General features: G+C 37.3%; 2 protein-coding genes across 2 annotated transcripts in view; one reads left to right on the top strand and one right to left on the bottom strand.

Moving 5' to 3' along the window:
• Nucleotides 1–1258: 1258 nt before the first annotated feature.
• LOC140948563 (uncharacterized) lies at nt 1259–5745 on the bottom strand. The gene is made up of 2 exons (XM_073397817.1): nt 5156–5745; nt 1259–1680 (listed from the first exon to the last, which is right to left on the bottom strand). Exons 1-2 carry the CDS (start codon nt 5726–5728, stop codon nt 1390–1392), a joined length of 864 nt encoding a protein of 287 aa, XP_073253918.1. The 5' UTR covers nt 5729–5745; the 3' UTR covers nt 1259–1389.
• A 154-nt stretch (nt 5746–5899) lies between these two features.
• The window catches only part of LOC140947342 (uncharacterized), a 28114-nt gene continuing 19857 nt past the window's right edge, over nt 5900–14156 (top strand). Inside the window, exons 1-3 of the mRNA XM_073396410.1 lie at nt 5900–5963; nt 6204–6294; nt 13620–13685. Coding sequence (XP_073252511.1) covers nt 5935–5963; nt 6204–6294; nt 13620–13685 — 186 coding nt within the window. The 5' untranslated portion in view covers nt 5900–5934. The remainder of the gene's footprint in view (nt 5964–6203; nt 6295–13619; nt 13686–14156) is intronic.

Here is a 14156-nt window from a genome sequence, read left to right on the forward strand (position 1 = left end):
TTTGTCTATTGGTGGTGGTGGTGGTGGTGGTGGTGGTGGTGGGGTGGGGGGGGGCAGCACTCGGCAAAAATTTGGGTATAGGTGAGCTGCTGAGGCTTTGAAACCCGGACCTTGTTTAGGACAAAAAATTCCTAAAATACATGCCCTGTTGAGGAGAACACCCTCTATTTTGTTACCCTGTTTAGGACGAAAGACAAATGTTTGCCGTCTTGTTTCTCATTTATTGGCAATTGCTATTAGTAGAGCAAATTCGTGTTAAAGTCATTGCTTTTGTATACTTGGAGTACAAGCAAAATTCATCTAGGTAATATTCTGCTGACAGACTTCAACAAAATTATATACCCTGTTTAGGACAGAGAGGTCAAAAACCATATATACCCTGCCCTGTGGCACATACATGTACCCGTATAGGCTATATAAGGGAGTAGCCCCACTGGGAGGTCTATATAAAGTCAAATACATACAAATTCTTCTGAAAATATTCTCGATTCATCAAACAAAAGATTATGGGAATAAAAAAAATGATCCTGAGCAATTAAAAATGCTTTTCTTGATAATAATTAAATTCAACTTCTCTTCATAGCCACTAAATGTAGGGAGCTAGTATCCAAGAATGGTCAGCACACTGGACTCGTAATCTGGAGGCCCCTGATTTAAGTTGTGCCATGATTACAACGAAGTACACCAGCTGGATTTCTTTCCTTGGTATTCTCTAGTTCAACTCTTCGACCACACATAAATAGCCAACTGGTTTTCTCCTCCTGCCAATGGGGTTTCTTGTACATTCTATTAGTAATACCAGTACTTGCTACAGTAAAAGGAATTCTTTTCTTCTTGAACTCTACTGTTGTTTTAAATGTTAAAACCACCCTTTAATATGGCCTGAGAGCAGGCTTCGCAGTGGGAGAAAAGGAGGAAAAAATTGGTGTGCGAAAAGAAAAAACGCGGTAGCATGGGGAGTCTGGCCCTAGGCTACCCTTAATATATTCATAGTTGCTAACATTACATTTAAAATTCATGTGGATGAAGACTTTGTAACTGTAAGTTGTAACTCCACAACAAAAATGGTTGATTTTTTTTATAAATCTTGTTCTACATTTAAGTGGGCTTACATCCGTAACCAAAAAAATTCTGTTTCTTGAGACACTAAAACAATGTTGCTCTTACTAATACTAATAGTTATATTTTTTATTACCTTTTTTTATAAGAAATTGCTTACTTTAATGCAAAGTTGAAGTGTTAAGACAGATTGAAGTTCATTAAACAAATTAAGCCATCAATGTTAATATGCACACTGAATGAGTAGTGACTGAACCCTCACTCATTTATGGTATAAAATGTCAGATTTATAATATTTTAACAACTAATAATTATTATATAACTACAAAACTACCACCCAGATTCCCATACAGGTCTAGAAATTTTTCTTCCCTGCACAGATCGACGTGAGCCACTTGATATCCTGGAACTTGCAACACTCAGCGAATCTCCAATCATCAGACTTGACTCACTGGGAGAACGTGAAAAATGGGAGACACTCGACGTTGTACTCTTCGCACTAGATGGTCGACTTCTTGAGGCTGTTTTTGAGTACTGTTTTTGTTTTAGGTGGTCTTTGAGTAATGAGTCTCTTGACAAACTTCTTGTTGGTGTAATGGCTTCAAGTCTTTGCAGCAATTTCTTAAGAAGGAAGAAGAAAGAAAAATAATCAGTTTTAGTATAGAGTGTTTTCACATGACATCATGGCGGCCGTATTGGTGTCCCAAAACAATGAAACCGTGGCCATGTTGGTGTCCCAAACTAATCCTGTGGGAGTTGGTCTCTTTTCTTATGCAAAAACTTTCTTTTGTTCAAATAAATTTGCATAGATGATGGCCACGTGAGTGAAAACCCTCTATAGAAGTTTGAGGTTCCTTTTACATTGATATTGCTTGCCATTCCTACAACATGCTTTTTTGAGTTAGGGTTGTAACGATAAACCAATACATTGGGAAATGCTGATACAGGGTTCGCATTCTTTTGAGCTCTTCAAATTCCATGACTTTCCATAACTTTTCTATCACCTTTTAAAGTTTTTCATGACCTTAGGTTTAGCTGTTACTTTCAAAAATTTTCAACACTTTTCTAGTTTTAAGGTATTTTTCTACCATAAACAGTTCAACAGACATAAACTCTCATGTTCGCTGAAATGTGTGCTGTATGCTCTGTATACATTACTCTTCTCTATCTCACATTATCCTTGCTTTGTCATAAATTATACATTAACTAATCTATCAAACAAAATTTTAATTTTCCGTGACTGTCCAGGCCCGAAAAATGAAATTCTTTAATTCCATTACTTTCCAGATTTTCCATGACCTGTACGAACCCTGTGACATCCTTCCCAAGATATGAATATTAATATTTGACGAAGAGACCACAATATTGCAATACAATAATATACACTGTATGCTACATCAAAATCATTTGAAATCATTGTCTTAATCATTTTTTAACCAACCTCTGCATTTTAGCCATAATTTATGATTTACGATGAAAACAAGAAAATGCAAAATTAACCATCCCTGCTTCTCATCTTATTCTGACAGATGGTAGACAAGATGGGGAACAATTTTATTTGTCACTTGTCAACTGTGCAGTGACTTGTGCATAACTAAGCACAGAAAACTAGTCTTGACTAGTTTTGCAGAGTATTGTGCATGGTATAGTGGTCCTTGCATGAATTGCAGTCTGTATATTATTGTGAAAACTAATTAACAATTTAATATTATTGGACGAGGTTGAGCAAAATATTGTGACCAATGATTTGCCGAAGCTAAAGGCTGAGGCAAATAATTGGTCTGCGAAACACTAACAAATCACGATATTTTGCGATAACCGAGTTCAATCATTGTTTCATTATTTGATCACCGAGTTGGTTTTTTTAATAAATATCTTCTGGAGGCGAAGCGATTTGCCATTTCCATGCAAGAGTGATCGCAAGAAGGAGAAAAGCATGGTTTCATTAACGCATGAGAAGAGTAATTTATGATTTGCAGCCAAACAATTAGTTAGATGACATTGCACATTAGCAGACCATTATTTGTAGGAAGTTATTTGCAGGTCACTTGGTGGGCTCTTGGCCAATGAAAAGGAAAAAAATTTGCAATGAATGATTATTTTTATTTTTACAACCCTACATATTTTACTTTGAGTGCAATTAACTAAGTAATCCCTAGACGACTTTGATCGTCTGCTAGGTTTTCCTCCAGTTTGCCTGATTTGTCCTTGTTAATCAAAAAGAGAACATTAACAGGGGCACCCAACGACCGTTTTCTGTAAAATATCTGTTCGGAGAAGCAAATATTGCCTAGAATTTTCTTTGACTTGAGGATGGCTAAAAAGGTCTAGACGACCACATATTCATGTACAATTTTCGAAGGTAATATATCCCCTACAATTTTCTGAATTTTGATTTTTCACATTTCATTCCCCAGTTAAGGCGATTTTTTGTTGAAAAAAAGGAAACCAAAAATATTTGGATTAAAAATTGTGATAGGGAGAGGAATCAGAAAAATTCTCACTTTCGTAATACGTTAAATTGCATCTAAAATTTTCGGGAAAATAATGCTGAAGCCCTTGTAATTTCGAAAAGGCTCAAGTTCCCCTAGGATGACCGAACAGATACAAATTTCACAGTGCCGCTTAGAACGCATTTCTAGAGATCTTAAAGTACTCGGGATGGCCTAAGAACTGTTTTCAATGTGGTAGGAGGAAACCGTCGTTGGGTGCCCCTGACATTAATTAAGATCAGGCCCCAGTTGTTCAAATGTTTGATAGCGATATCCACTGGATAAATTGCTATCCCGTGGATAAGTATTTGGGAAACCAATTGCACTATCCACTGGATAGAGATTTATTCACCAGATAGCGCTATCCACCTTTTAAACCGGGCACAGGAGTTACTTGGGGCTGCCTAATTATTGGCTAAAATAGTAGTTCGTCAGGGCTTCGGATAGAAAATATTATGCAGTGTAAATAATATTTTATGCAACTGTTTTAAGGTGATTTTACTTAACACATGAATCTTCTTGGGTTCTGTATATATAATAATATGATAGAGTGTAATCTAGAGTGTAAATTCACTATCTCACTTACACTGTAAACTTTAAAAACTTAACCATATAGTAACTATTAAAAACACTATAGCTTCACACAAGACCCTGAACACACTGCTGGCTAACTTTATCTGCAATTCAAAAATTTTTTAAATTTGCCATGGCAAAAATGGTTGGAGCAAGGAGCACTGGTAACATACAGAAGGAAGCAAGACAAGCAACGGCCCTTATGTGATTACATCAGATGAGCAAATTTCACCACCAAGCCTTGTTAGTGAGCAAAATTCTTTGCATTTGCACTCTTAGTGCGTGGGTTTTTTTTTCAACTGTACTGCCTTGGGAATTCATTTATGTAAAACTTTGCGACTTTATATTTTGAAAATGAGACTTGGTGGTGAAATTTACTTCCCTGATGTAAACATGCAGAAGGGCTATTTCTGAACTTTGATATGCCAATGAGATTATACATGTAGCAACCAAGAAGACCAGTATGCATCTACATGTACACAAGCCCTATGGAGCTAGTGATAGAAAATTATCACATATGTGTTGGTCAGAATAAGAGATTGCCCTGGGAGAGGAAAAACAAGGGAATTAATTATAATTTAAAACCCTTTTTGTCTTGTTCAAGTGATTCTATTGCTCTCCAGCTAGCTGCTTTTGTACTGCATAAACTACTCACAGAAGAGCGCTTATCAGCTTGTTTCACAATGAAAACAAAATTGGTGTACACGCCCAAGTTCACGTTTTAGGGACAGCATGAAAATAAAGGCTGGTTTGTTAAGTGGCTGAAACATTCTTTGTGTATTTTGAGACATTCATTCCACAGACTGCTGAAAAAGCGTCAGTGATGTATTATTTATCGCTTTGAAAAGTAATTACACTGTAGACTGTATACTTTTCAAACAAATTAAGAAAACAAAGTAATAATGCCTTGATGGAAGATTACTTTACAGATCTTCTGTAAGTATATATTAAAATCAACTAGACTCGATTCATTTTCGACCCCTCAATTCAGAAGTTGCTTATAATATTATTATTAAAGCTTTTTTTCTTACCTGGTTTTCCATGTCAACTTTTCTTTGAAACCTGTATCTATTCACTTCAGACGATGTTTGCACCCTCAAGGGTTCTGAGACAGCTTTTTTCGGTTGCGCCGTCTTCGGCCTTCCTCTTGTTCTTGTAATTACTTTTAACAGTCTCTGGTTTTCTCTATCAATAGCGTCAACCGTTGTGTTACTGAACGACATATTTTTGCGTTCAAGAGGCGCCGGGCGCCTTGATTCATTTAGATTTACAGCACTTCTAGGCCTTGATCTAGATGCTGTAGACACTGATGAATGTCTTGAAGCTGTGTCGTCGAAATCTTTAACCCCTCTTGCATCGTCCCAATAACCCTTCGAAGTTAACTTCACTCGGGTTTCTGCTACATCTTCCATTTTTCGTTCAGTTGTGTCTCGTTGTTTTTCATTCAATTTCTCGTTAATATCTAGGACAGCCTGGAGAAGCAGATTAAGATCTATTTGATCAGAGTTTGGGTGAAGAAAATGTTCCCTCTTTAGCCGATCATCAGTTCTATCGTGACAAGTATTCCCCGTTGAATTTCGACGATGTGTTTTCGCGGACGCCATGTTTCTTTCTCGAAGCCGTTTTTATCTGTGTGACGTCATGTTGCTACGGAAACAAGTAACATCGAAAAAATCGAATCGTGGGCGCATGAAAATTTTTTGGTCCCAGTTCTCTCTCATAAACAATTTTTTTGAATATGCGATTCCACTACTAATAATTCAGCGGTTTCTCGTTGAAGAGTCACCCAGTGGAAGAATTTCTTCGTGGCATGGAAGCAAAGTTGAAAGAAAATGGCTGGTAGGTGTTTTTTTGCAAAGCTGTAGCAATTTATTTCGTTCTTTTTTCCCCTTTGTAATCGACGTACAACATCGCTTTGAATTTTCTTACCCCGCACGCTTGATTTTTCTATGCTCATTTCAGTGATAAATTTTCAGAAGTTGCGGTTTTTCGCGTCATCCACTTCAATCTAGAAGGTGTTCGTTTCGTTTTGAAAACTGTTCCAGTTTGTTTCGATGAAACGATCGTTTTTAATTGCAGGTTTCTCTCCTCCGAAGGGATTGCAGAGTGCGAAAGGGTTTGCAACAAAGACAAGCCATCGTTGCAGGAGATGTCGAGGGCAGCCCTAAATGTGAGTATTACACAAAACGCGACTTTTGACATTTTACAATCAAGGTTTCTTCTCGCGGTATATTTCTACCCCTTCGCCGATAAATAGCTCCACTTTTCGATCCTTGTACTGTACAATTTATCCATTAAACGGCGTGAAACTAACTTTACTTGTCGGTGAAGCTGTTTTCCACTGCTCATTAAATATGAACATTTTAAAGTTTAATGCCTCTGTGAATCAGCTTATGACGGGATATCCGATTGACTATTGTTTTGGTTTCCTTTAATTGATTTTTTGATGGAGTTTGCCTCCATCTCCCGCCGATCGTATATCATAACTTCATCATGCTTTTAAGCACGCTTAAAGTAATGACAGAATAAAACGCTTGTAAAGCTTAGGTATTTTTTCTTTCAATTATCTATTAATCGTTCCATAACCTACCATAATGAGAGCGGATTTTAATTGAGTGCTGTAAAACCGCAACAAACTGATTTCCATGGCTAGTTGAGTAGCACTTAAAAAATTAAATGGACATTCCATGAATTCAGTGATGAAAGCTCTCAGATGTCAGCATCAATGGGTAAAAAAGTAGGGAGTGATGTTTAAGGTCAAATATTAACATAGTACTAAGAACACAAGTTGGATATGATTGTCTGTAGGGGTGTTGTCATGAACATGAGAGGTGATTATTGAGGTGATTTTTAACTGATTTCCAGAAGTATCATAATAGCTGGAATACTATATGTTGCAATAGTATTGTATTATTGTACTAGTCTTGTACTATGCAATAGTAAAACTATGGTGTTGCAATATTGTTATTTGTGGTAAATGGGTAAAAAGTTGTGAGATATCCCAAATTTTCAAGTGGAAAGTACTCCCAGTGGGGATTATGGGTATTGGAAGTCACATAATTACATGTATGGCTTAAAAGCTGCAGCAGTAAACATCACGTGGCAGTTATCTTAAAAAAGAGAAACAGTAAGCTTAAGTCTGCACATTTGGTGGCATGCAGCAGCCATCATCGCTAAGTGTTTTCTTTGGATTGAGCTGGCTGTCTATTGATATCGTACCTGAAAGCAAATGGCTACACCTTCAAAAGTTTTTTGGAGTTTGACTTTTTGAGAAAGCGTGAGAAATCATTTGCCAGCTAGTGAGAGCGTGTGATAGGTTGTGAAATGGTGAGACTCACGGCAAAGTTGTGAGACTTCAGGTCAAGTCTGGTGAGAAAGTTCCATTAGCTATCATTTTTGTAACTCCGAATATACCGGTTATACCTTTTACTAAAGTAAAGTGAGTCCATTTTCGCATTTATGGCTCTAATATTTGGCTTTGATTTCAAAACAAAGTACAAACCAGGCATCTACAAGCTGGGCAGTAAAGAAAATGAGGCCTTTTTTTGGCACTGAAGAGGACTGCAAGAGATTGTCAAAATACACTGATAGGTTGATGTATTGTTTCTTCCTTTGTAATATAGCCTCTGTGGCAAGCATCAAAAAGGGGTGGGGATTGATTGGAAGAAAGGGATTAAAGGAGGGAGTAGGGGAAGAGAGGGAAAGGAATACCTGCTATAAGGGCTCCCTTGGCCTGCGAAAACAGTTGTTTCTCCTCGCTCTTCGCTGCTGAGGATGTTTCGCGAGGAGGAACGTCTGCGACTCTGCGACAGAAATTCCATACTGATGATGTAAATCAATGTTTCTATAATAAATCCAGTAGTCATGGGGTTCCAAATGCAATTTTGTTCAATTTTACATTTCTCCTGGTGGATTTTGATAAAGTGTTGTGTTCATCTGCAAATGAGCTCCAGCAAAACTCAAATGCTTCTTCTAGAGAAGAATATATCCCACAAAAAATTGACTGTTTTGTTATAGATTCATTGTGTTGACATTTGACCTTTGTAGCCTTTTGTCTTTTGTCTGTCATTCGTAAACAAAAGCTAAAACAATGTAACTACTCCATAGTCCAATCAGCGCTTATGACTGGATTCTGGAACAATTTTACGTCATCAGTATGGAATTTCTGTCACTGAGTCGCAGATGTTCCTCCTTGTGAAACGTCCCCAGCGGCGATGAGTAAAGAGAAACGGCTGTTTTCGCAGGCTGGGGCTCCCTTTTTGTTCATTTTTCTGATTGGTTGAGCAAAACTGATCATTGTTTCCAGACGTAACAAATCAATGACATCAATGAAATCAATGAGTAATCAACAGGTAATCAAAGGGTAATCGGCTGATTAGTCATTGATTATATACGATGTTCAATGAGTAATCGGTGAATAATGGATAGGCCACAAAATTTTCAGTCATTGATTAATTATCAATATAATCTCGCGGGTACGCAAACCATACCAAATCGAAAATAAAGAAACAAAGACTTCTTTGACATAAATATCATGATACGAGCTTTATTTATTCATGATCTTTTACACGGTAAGCACTCTGCAGTGACTGCGTTTCTCAATGCAGACACAGACTCTAATAGCCAAGAGAGTAAGAAAGACGGATAACTCGACCTTCTGAACATTTCATTTTTGAAATTTTAGTTCAGTTACGGTCCAAAAAAAAAAATTGGATTTGCCGTTCTGTTTTCGTCGTGGCCAATATAATTATATTGGTTTTTCTACACCCAAGTTCAATTTCCATTTGGCTGTTATTATAGTCAAGAACCATTAACGTAAATTTTTATCAGTGGAAATAAGTTAAGAAAAAAATTGCGAGAAATTGTATGAGATGTGTAATCAATGACTCACTGATGGATAATCATTAGATAATTGATGAGTAATCGAATGTATCAATTACTGATCGATGGCATCAATGAGTATAAATCAGTGTCATCAATGAGTAATCAATAGGCCGCAAAATTTTTGGCTATTGATTAGTCATCGATTACCCATTGATTATAGTGAACAATTAATGACTAATAATATTAAGGTGACTCGACCCAGTTTTTTTTAGGGGGTACCATCCTACTTTGAAGCTCTCTGGTATCCCCACCTTTACTTTTATCGTAAGTCTAACACATAGAATGGATAACATATAGATTAATCTACAATATAACATAAAATTTTTGGCTTGGCTGACTTCCGAATATAATAATTTTGGTACAGTGAGACAGGCCATCGCGTGATACATAGAGGTTTAACTCACAATTTTTAATCAATTCTCGTGCTTCTTGTGCCTTTGCAAAAAAATCAAGAAGTGCTACACACTAAATCTACTTACTATTAAAAAAATATCATTTTTTCATGGGTTTAATGCAAGCCAATAATTAAACCAACTCGTGACGGGAATCCCTTTTATTTTCTTATACTAAATTATCATTTCTCGGTGAGCATTCGGAAGCCAGCCAAGTGTGGTCATTGCACGCGTGCTGAACAAGAATGCTGTATAATGACAGACTAGAAACAATAGACAACTCCCAAAGCACAAACTCAGCCAACACGCTAAAAATCTCTAATGTTTACTCAAGTTTGGGCTTATAGAAGGTAATGTCACAGTTTTTCAATGACCATGAAATTCAGAGTCCAGGTAGTTAGTTAATCGATTGTGGCCCTGAAAAGATTTGAAGGAAAAAAAACTACGAATTTTTAAGAAAATGCTTTTTTCGTGAGATTGACCCTTAAATGCTGACAAACGTCAACAAATAGTGAAAACTATAATTTCTATATGTTTGCTTTGCTCGAAATCGCACGCATTTACAAGGCCCTAAAGCGTTTTGCTGACTTGCAAGGACCCATCTGTTATAAGGATGCCCAAAATACAGAGTTGAATCTCATAGTTTATTAGATATAATCCGTGTAAAGTTTGCTTATCATTTCTGCATAAATTATGACCTAAATTTGGAAACTGCTGAATTTCTCGAATTGGGTCTTTGCAATTTTGGTGAAACTCTGTTCACCACAAGGCACTAATGCGCACTATGTGTAGAGATTTTCAGGAAAAAATGCCGGCAACAGCAGATTTTCGACTCAGACCTCAAAGGGGCGTGGCATTATAACCACGTGACATTTACTCCAATCGCCAAAAATTTTATGTTATATTGTAGATTGATCTATATGTTATCCATTCTATGTGTTAGACTTACGATAAAAGTAAAGGTGGGGATACCAGAGAGCTTCAAAGTAGGATGGTACCCCCTAAAAAAAACTGGGTCGAGTCACCTTAAATTCAGGCTTAAATTTTTTAACCTACAAGGTTGATTCTCAGTTAATCCTCTGTCTGTTGGCCCTAATTCATGAATAACTGGGAGACAAAGCAAATAGAGAATCAACCCAGGTTAAAAAAAATTTAACCTGTATTTTCCGGACTTTTTCTTGCCCCAAATGGAAGCTTACAGTGTCGTACAGATATGTGAGAGTTTTATCACCAAGAAAGCCATGCAAGACCAGTAGTAGTGTAGTTTGACGGATGAATAGGCATTTTTGAGGTCAATCTTTGTCAGATATGCATAACTTTTGGTAAGTGATACCTCCTTGTTGACAGTCACTTAGGAATAATGTTCTTGCGTGTCAGGGTGTGAATTGACATTGCTATCTTGCAGTCTGCTGCAGTCGTGGATAAGACAGATTTTGCCACTGTCCGGTTTCGGTATTAATCCTAGTGGGCTTACTATAGTGGGTTATTCAGTTGTAATAGTGTAGTTGCCGCATTGAATTTCTTTGGGTATCGCCTTTTCAACTTTGTTGCGAACATCATCTCCAGTTGTCGATTTGTAATATATTTGTCACTTCTCCAGGTCGTAGGTCAGAATCACGGAATACAATACGAAAGCCTTCCTTTAGCCCCCTCAATAAAAAGTCACAGTCACGATCATTTGTCAGATATTCTGTCCAAGCATCAATGTTTTTGGTTAGGGAAGACAGGTGGAGAAATGTAGGGGATCCGAGTCATGTGCATTGAGTTGACATCGTTGCCTGATACTCATTTTAAGGGTGGGGCCAAGAAAAATAAAATTTGCCGCGAGGCATACATGTTTAAAGCGACATTGAGGCCAGTTGCAGCCAGACAGTGAGTTAAACTGCTGGCAGATTGGTTTTACAAGAGGAGATTTCCACTTAGAGTTTGATCATATCGTGGGGTGGTATAAGGCCTACCAATGTTCTGGTTTAACTGATTCGCTGCACAACGTTTTAAGATAAACCGTGTATGAAGATGCTGCAAATCACTGCCCCAGTGAAAGCCATAATGGTGCTGAAGTTTGCAATATTTGTCCTACATAACAACAGAGACAAGGGTGTGGGTTTCTAACAGTTCCGCTACTCTTACATTATATGAATGGTAATCTGCAATTTGGGCCATGCCAGAAAGTTTTCCTGTGTTTGTCAATTTGTAGATTTTTCTCACATAATTTTGCGGTATGTGGCATGCCTCTGGGGGCATGTAGAATAATACTTGCATCTGTAGACCCACCAATTTCTTGTTTGTCCTCAATGGATCCATTGTAAGTTGCAGTGCTTACAAAGTCGGGAATAAGAAAAGGTTTTATCTCATCTCTCTTCTTGTCCTGTATGCCAAGGAACACCTGCTGGTTGTTGTCAACCCTCTCGAGGGGCACAGGCAATGGCTGTTCTGTGGCTCGGGGCGTGACAGGTTGGTCATCTAATGAAGCTCCTGCGATCTTTTTCAGTAGTTCTTCTAAACTGCCATTGCTCGCCAATGTGTTGGTAGTGACAGGCATTGTTTCAATTGGTTCTCGCCAGCCTTAGGGACTTAATTTTTCCGCACCATTCAGTTCTGCTAAGGCGTGAAGCAGGAGTTTCTTCTGTCTGAGGGTGAGGTCCAATGTGGCAATGTCATCTGCGTGGACTAACTTCAAGGCCTCTTGGGAACCCAGATCGCTTTTCCCTAGCTCATCAATCATCTTCTGCTTGAGCCCATGGTTGCTGCACCGTGTTTTAAAATCAAAGCTTGTCATGATAAAAAAATTCCAGAATTGCTTAAGTATGCTAACAACGTAAAACATTTGCTGATTGCAAAGAGAATGATACAATTGTGCTAAAAGTTCACTTATACAGTGCGGGCATAGTGTGGAATTTCCGCTGCAGTATTTAATGGTGATAAACAAGTCTATCACCCACTTAAATTATTTTGATCTGTAACATAAAAAAAAATTATTATATACTAGAAGGTGGTGATTAAAATTTATAATGTTTGTACTATTTTTACAGGCTATTTATGATATAATATTATTTTGAAATCCGTGTATGTATGTGACCGGTCAAACTGAAAATTTCTCAGCATGCAATGGTCATAAGAATTCATAAAATTATCAACATTGCAAGTATTCTAACAAAATTGTTGCTTTGATAAGATAGATTAAGCCATAACTCAAGTTTAATATACATGTAAACCAGTTTTTGACCTGTGATATAAAAATTTAAACTGGAATGTGATGGTTAAAATTTATAGTGTTTGTACGGTTTTGACTGGCCTTTTATAATATTATATTATTTTGAAAGCCATGTATGTACTGTATGTGACCAGTCAAACTGAAAATTGGTCAGCAAGCAATGGTCATCTTGTTTGCACATTTTCAGTTGACAGGGCCCATTACATGATTATTGAACCCTGCATATGATAAAAAAAAACCTTCTCATGACATGAATCAATTCTGGAAGCTTGTTTTTAAAAATTCATACAAATATCAGCATTGCAAGTATTCTAAAAGAATTGTTACCTTATTAAGATAGCCAGTTCAATGTTAAGCTATAACTGGAGTTTAACCAGAATGTTCTACTTCATTAATTTGCACATGAGACACCCTGGAAGGTATGGGGTGTTTTTTTGTTCCCAAGGATGTCCAATTTGGAATCTCTGGGCTCACTAGTTTTTCTCACTTAATAACATTCAATTAATTTTACTGTTTTTTTTTAACTTGGAAAATTGCAAACTTCTGAAATATCTTAGGAAAGACCAATCACAACTCACATGTACAAAGAGACAGAATACAAGAGAAAACTACACACTTCATGTAACTACGTTGCACCATTGCTGTTAGCAGTTCTGTTTTCTCATGCCTGTACTTTTGCTATTCCTGGACATGTAGTTTTTCTTACTGGGCATGTACAATACTTTCCCAATGGGCAAGGGTCTAGCTAGGCAAGTGATCCTCTTATAATATCATACTTTAATCATTAACTACATTGTAAGATGAGCAAAAAGTGGTCCTGGGCAATAAAAAAAATATACGGTGAGAGATGCTTTCCCAAGAGACTAGCTGCAACTCAAGATTTTTTTCAGCCCTGAAGTATACGTGTTTAATTTGAAGACTCTTGAAATGAGAAAATAAAGTAGGTAGTGGATTAAACAAGTGATTATCTAATTATTTTCTTTCTTTGTTAAATTTCTTTGGCAGCTGGACTTGAAACAGTATGGCATCAAACATCTTCCTGATGACATTAACAGGGGCAAAGTGCAGGAGGTATTACTTTTTTTTTCACTCTTTAAATCCAAGCTTATGGCATCCATTCTCTGCTTTGCTTGTTACAGCTGTAGTTGGCATTTTCACCTACATGTAGTTTTTGTCAGGGCTGTGCTCTAACAGAGCCTGGTGTCCGGTGCCCAACTTTTGCTCTCGGGCACCTAGAATATCTGCAGTTACCTGGAGGTTGTCACACCCGTAATGTATAATTATTCTAAGAGAAACTTCAAACTGTACTTGTGTGGGGTAGTTATTGTTGTGTTTTTCAGTCAACTTTTGGTGTCCTATTGAGTTTTTCTTTGGTGTTATTGATGGAGTCCTATGTAAAGATATTTTTCCCCTGTCAAAGTTGTCTGTGACTAGTAAAACTTATGATGGTTTAAGTGCTAGAAGATGCAAGGAACTGCCTGGGTGGTTATGGGGAGTTCAGCCGCAGTGTACATGAAGGTGTGAATGGGTTAATTGAGCCAA

Source organism: Porites lutea, chromosome 9, assembly GCF_958299795.1.
Source record: "Porites lutea chromosome 9, jaPorLute2.1, whole genome shotgun sequence".
NCBI lineage: Eukaryota > Metazoa > Cnidaria > Anthozoa > Scleractinia > Poritidae > Porites > Porites lutea.

What these genes read in the sequence shown, in the direction of transcription:
- LOC140948563 (XM_073397817.1), bottom strand. Translation starts at nt 5,728, where the DNA reads ATGGCGTCCGCGAAAACACATCGTCGAAATTCAACGGGGAATACTTGT. An exon ending in AAGTTGACATGGAAAACCAG is followed by an intron (nt 1,681 to 5,155) that starts GTAAGAAAAAAA and finishes TTCCTTCTTAAG; the next exon opens with AAATTGCTGCAAAGACTTGA.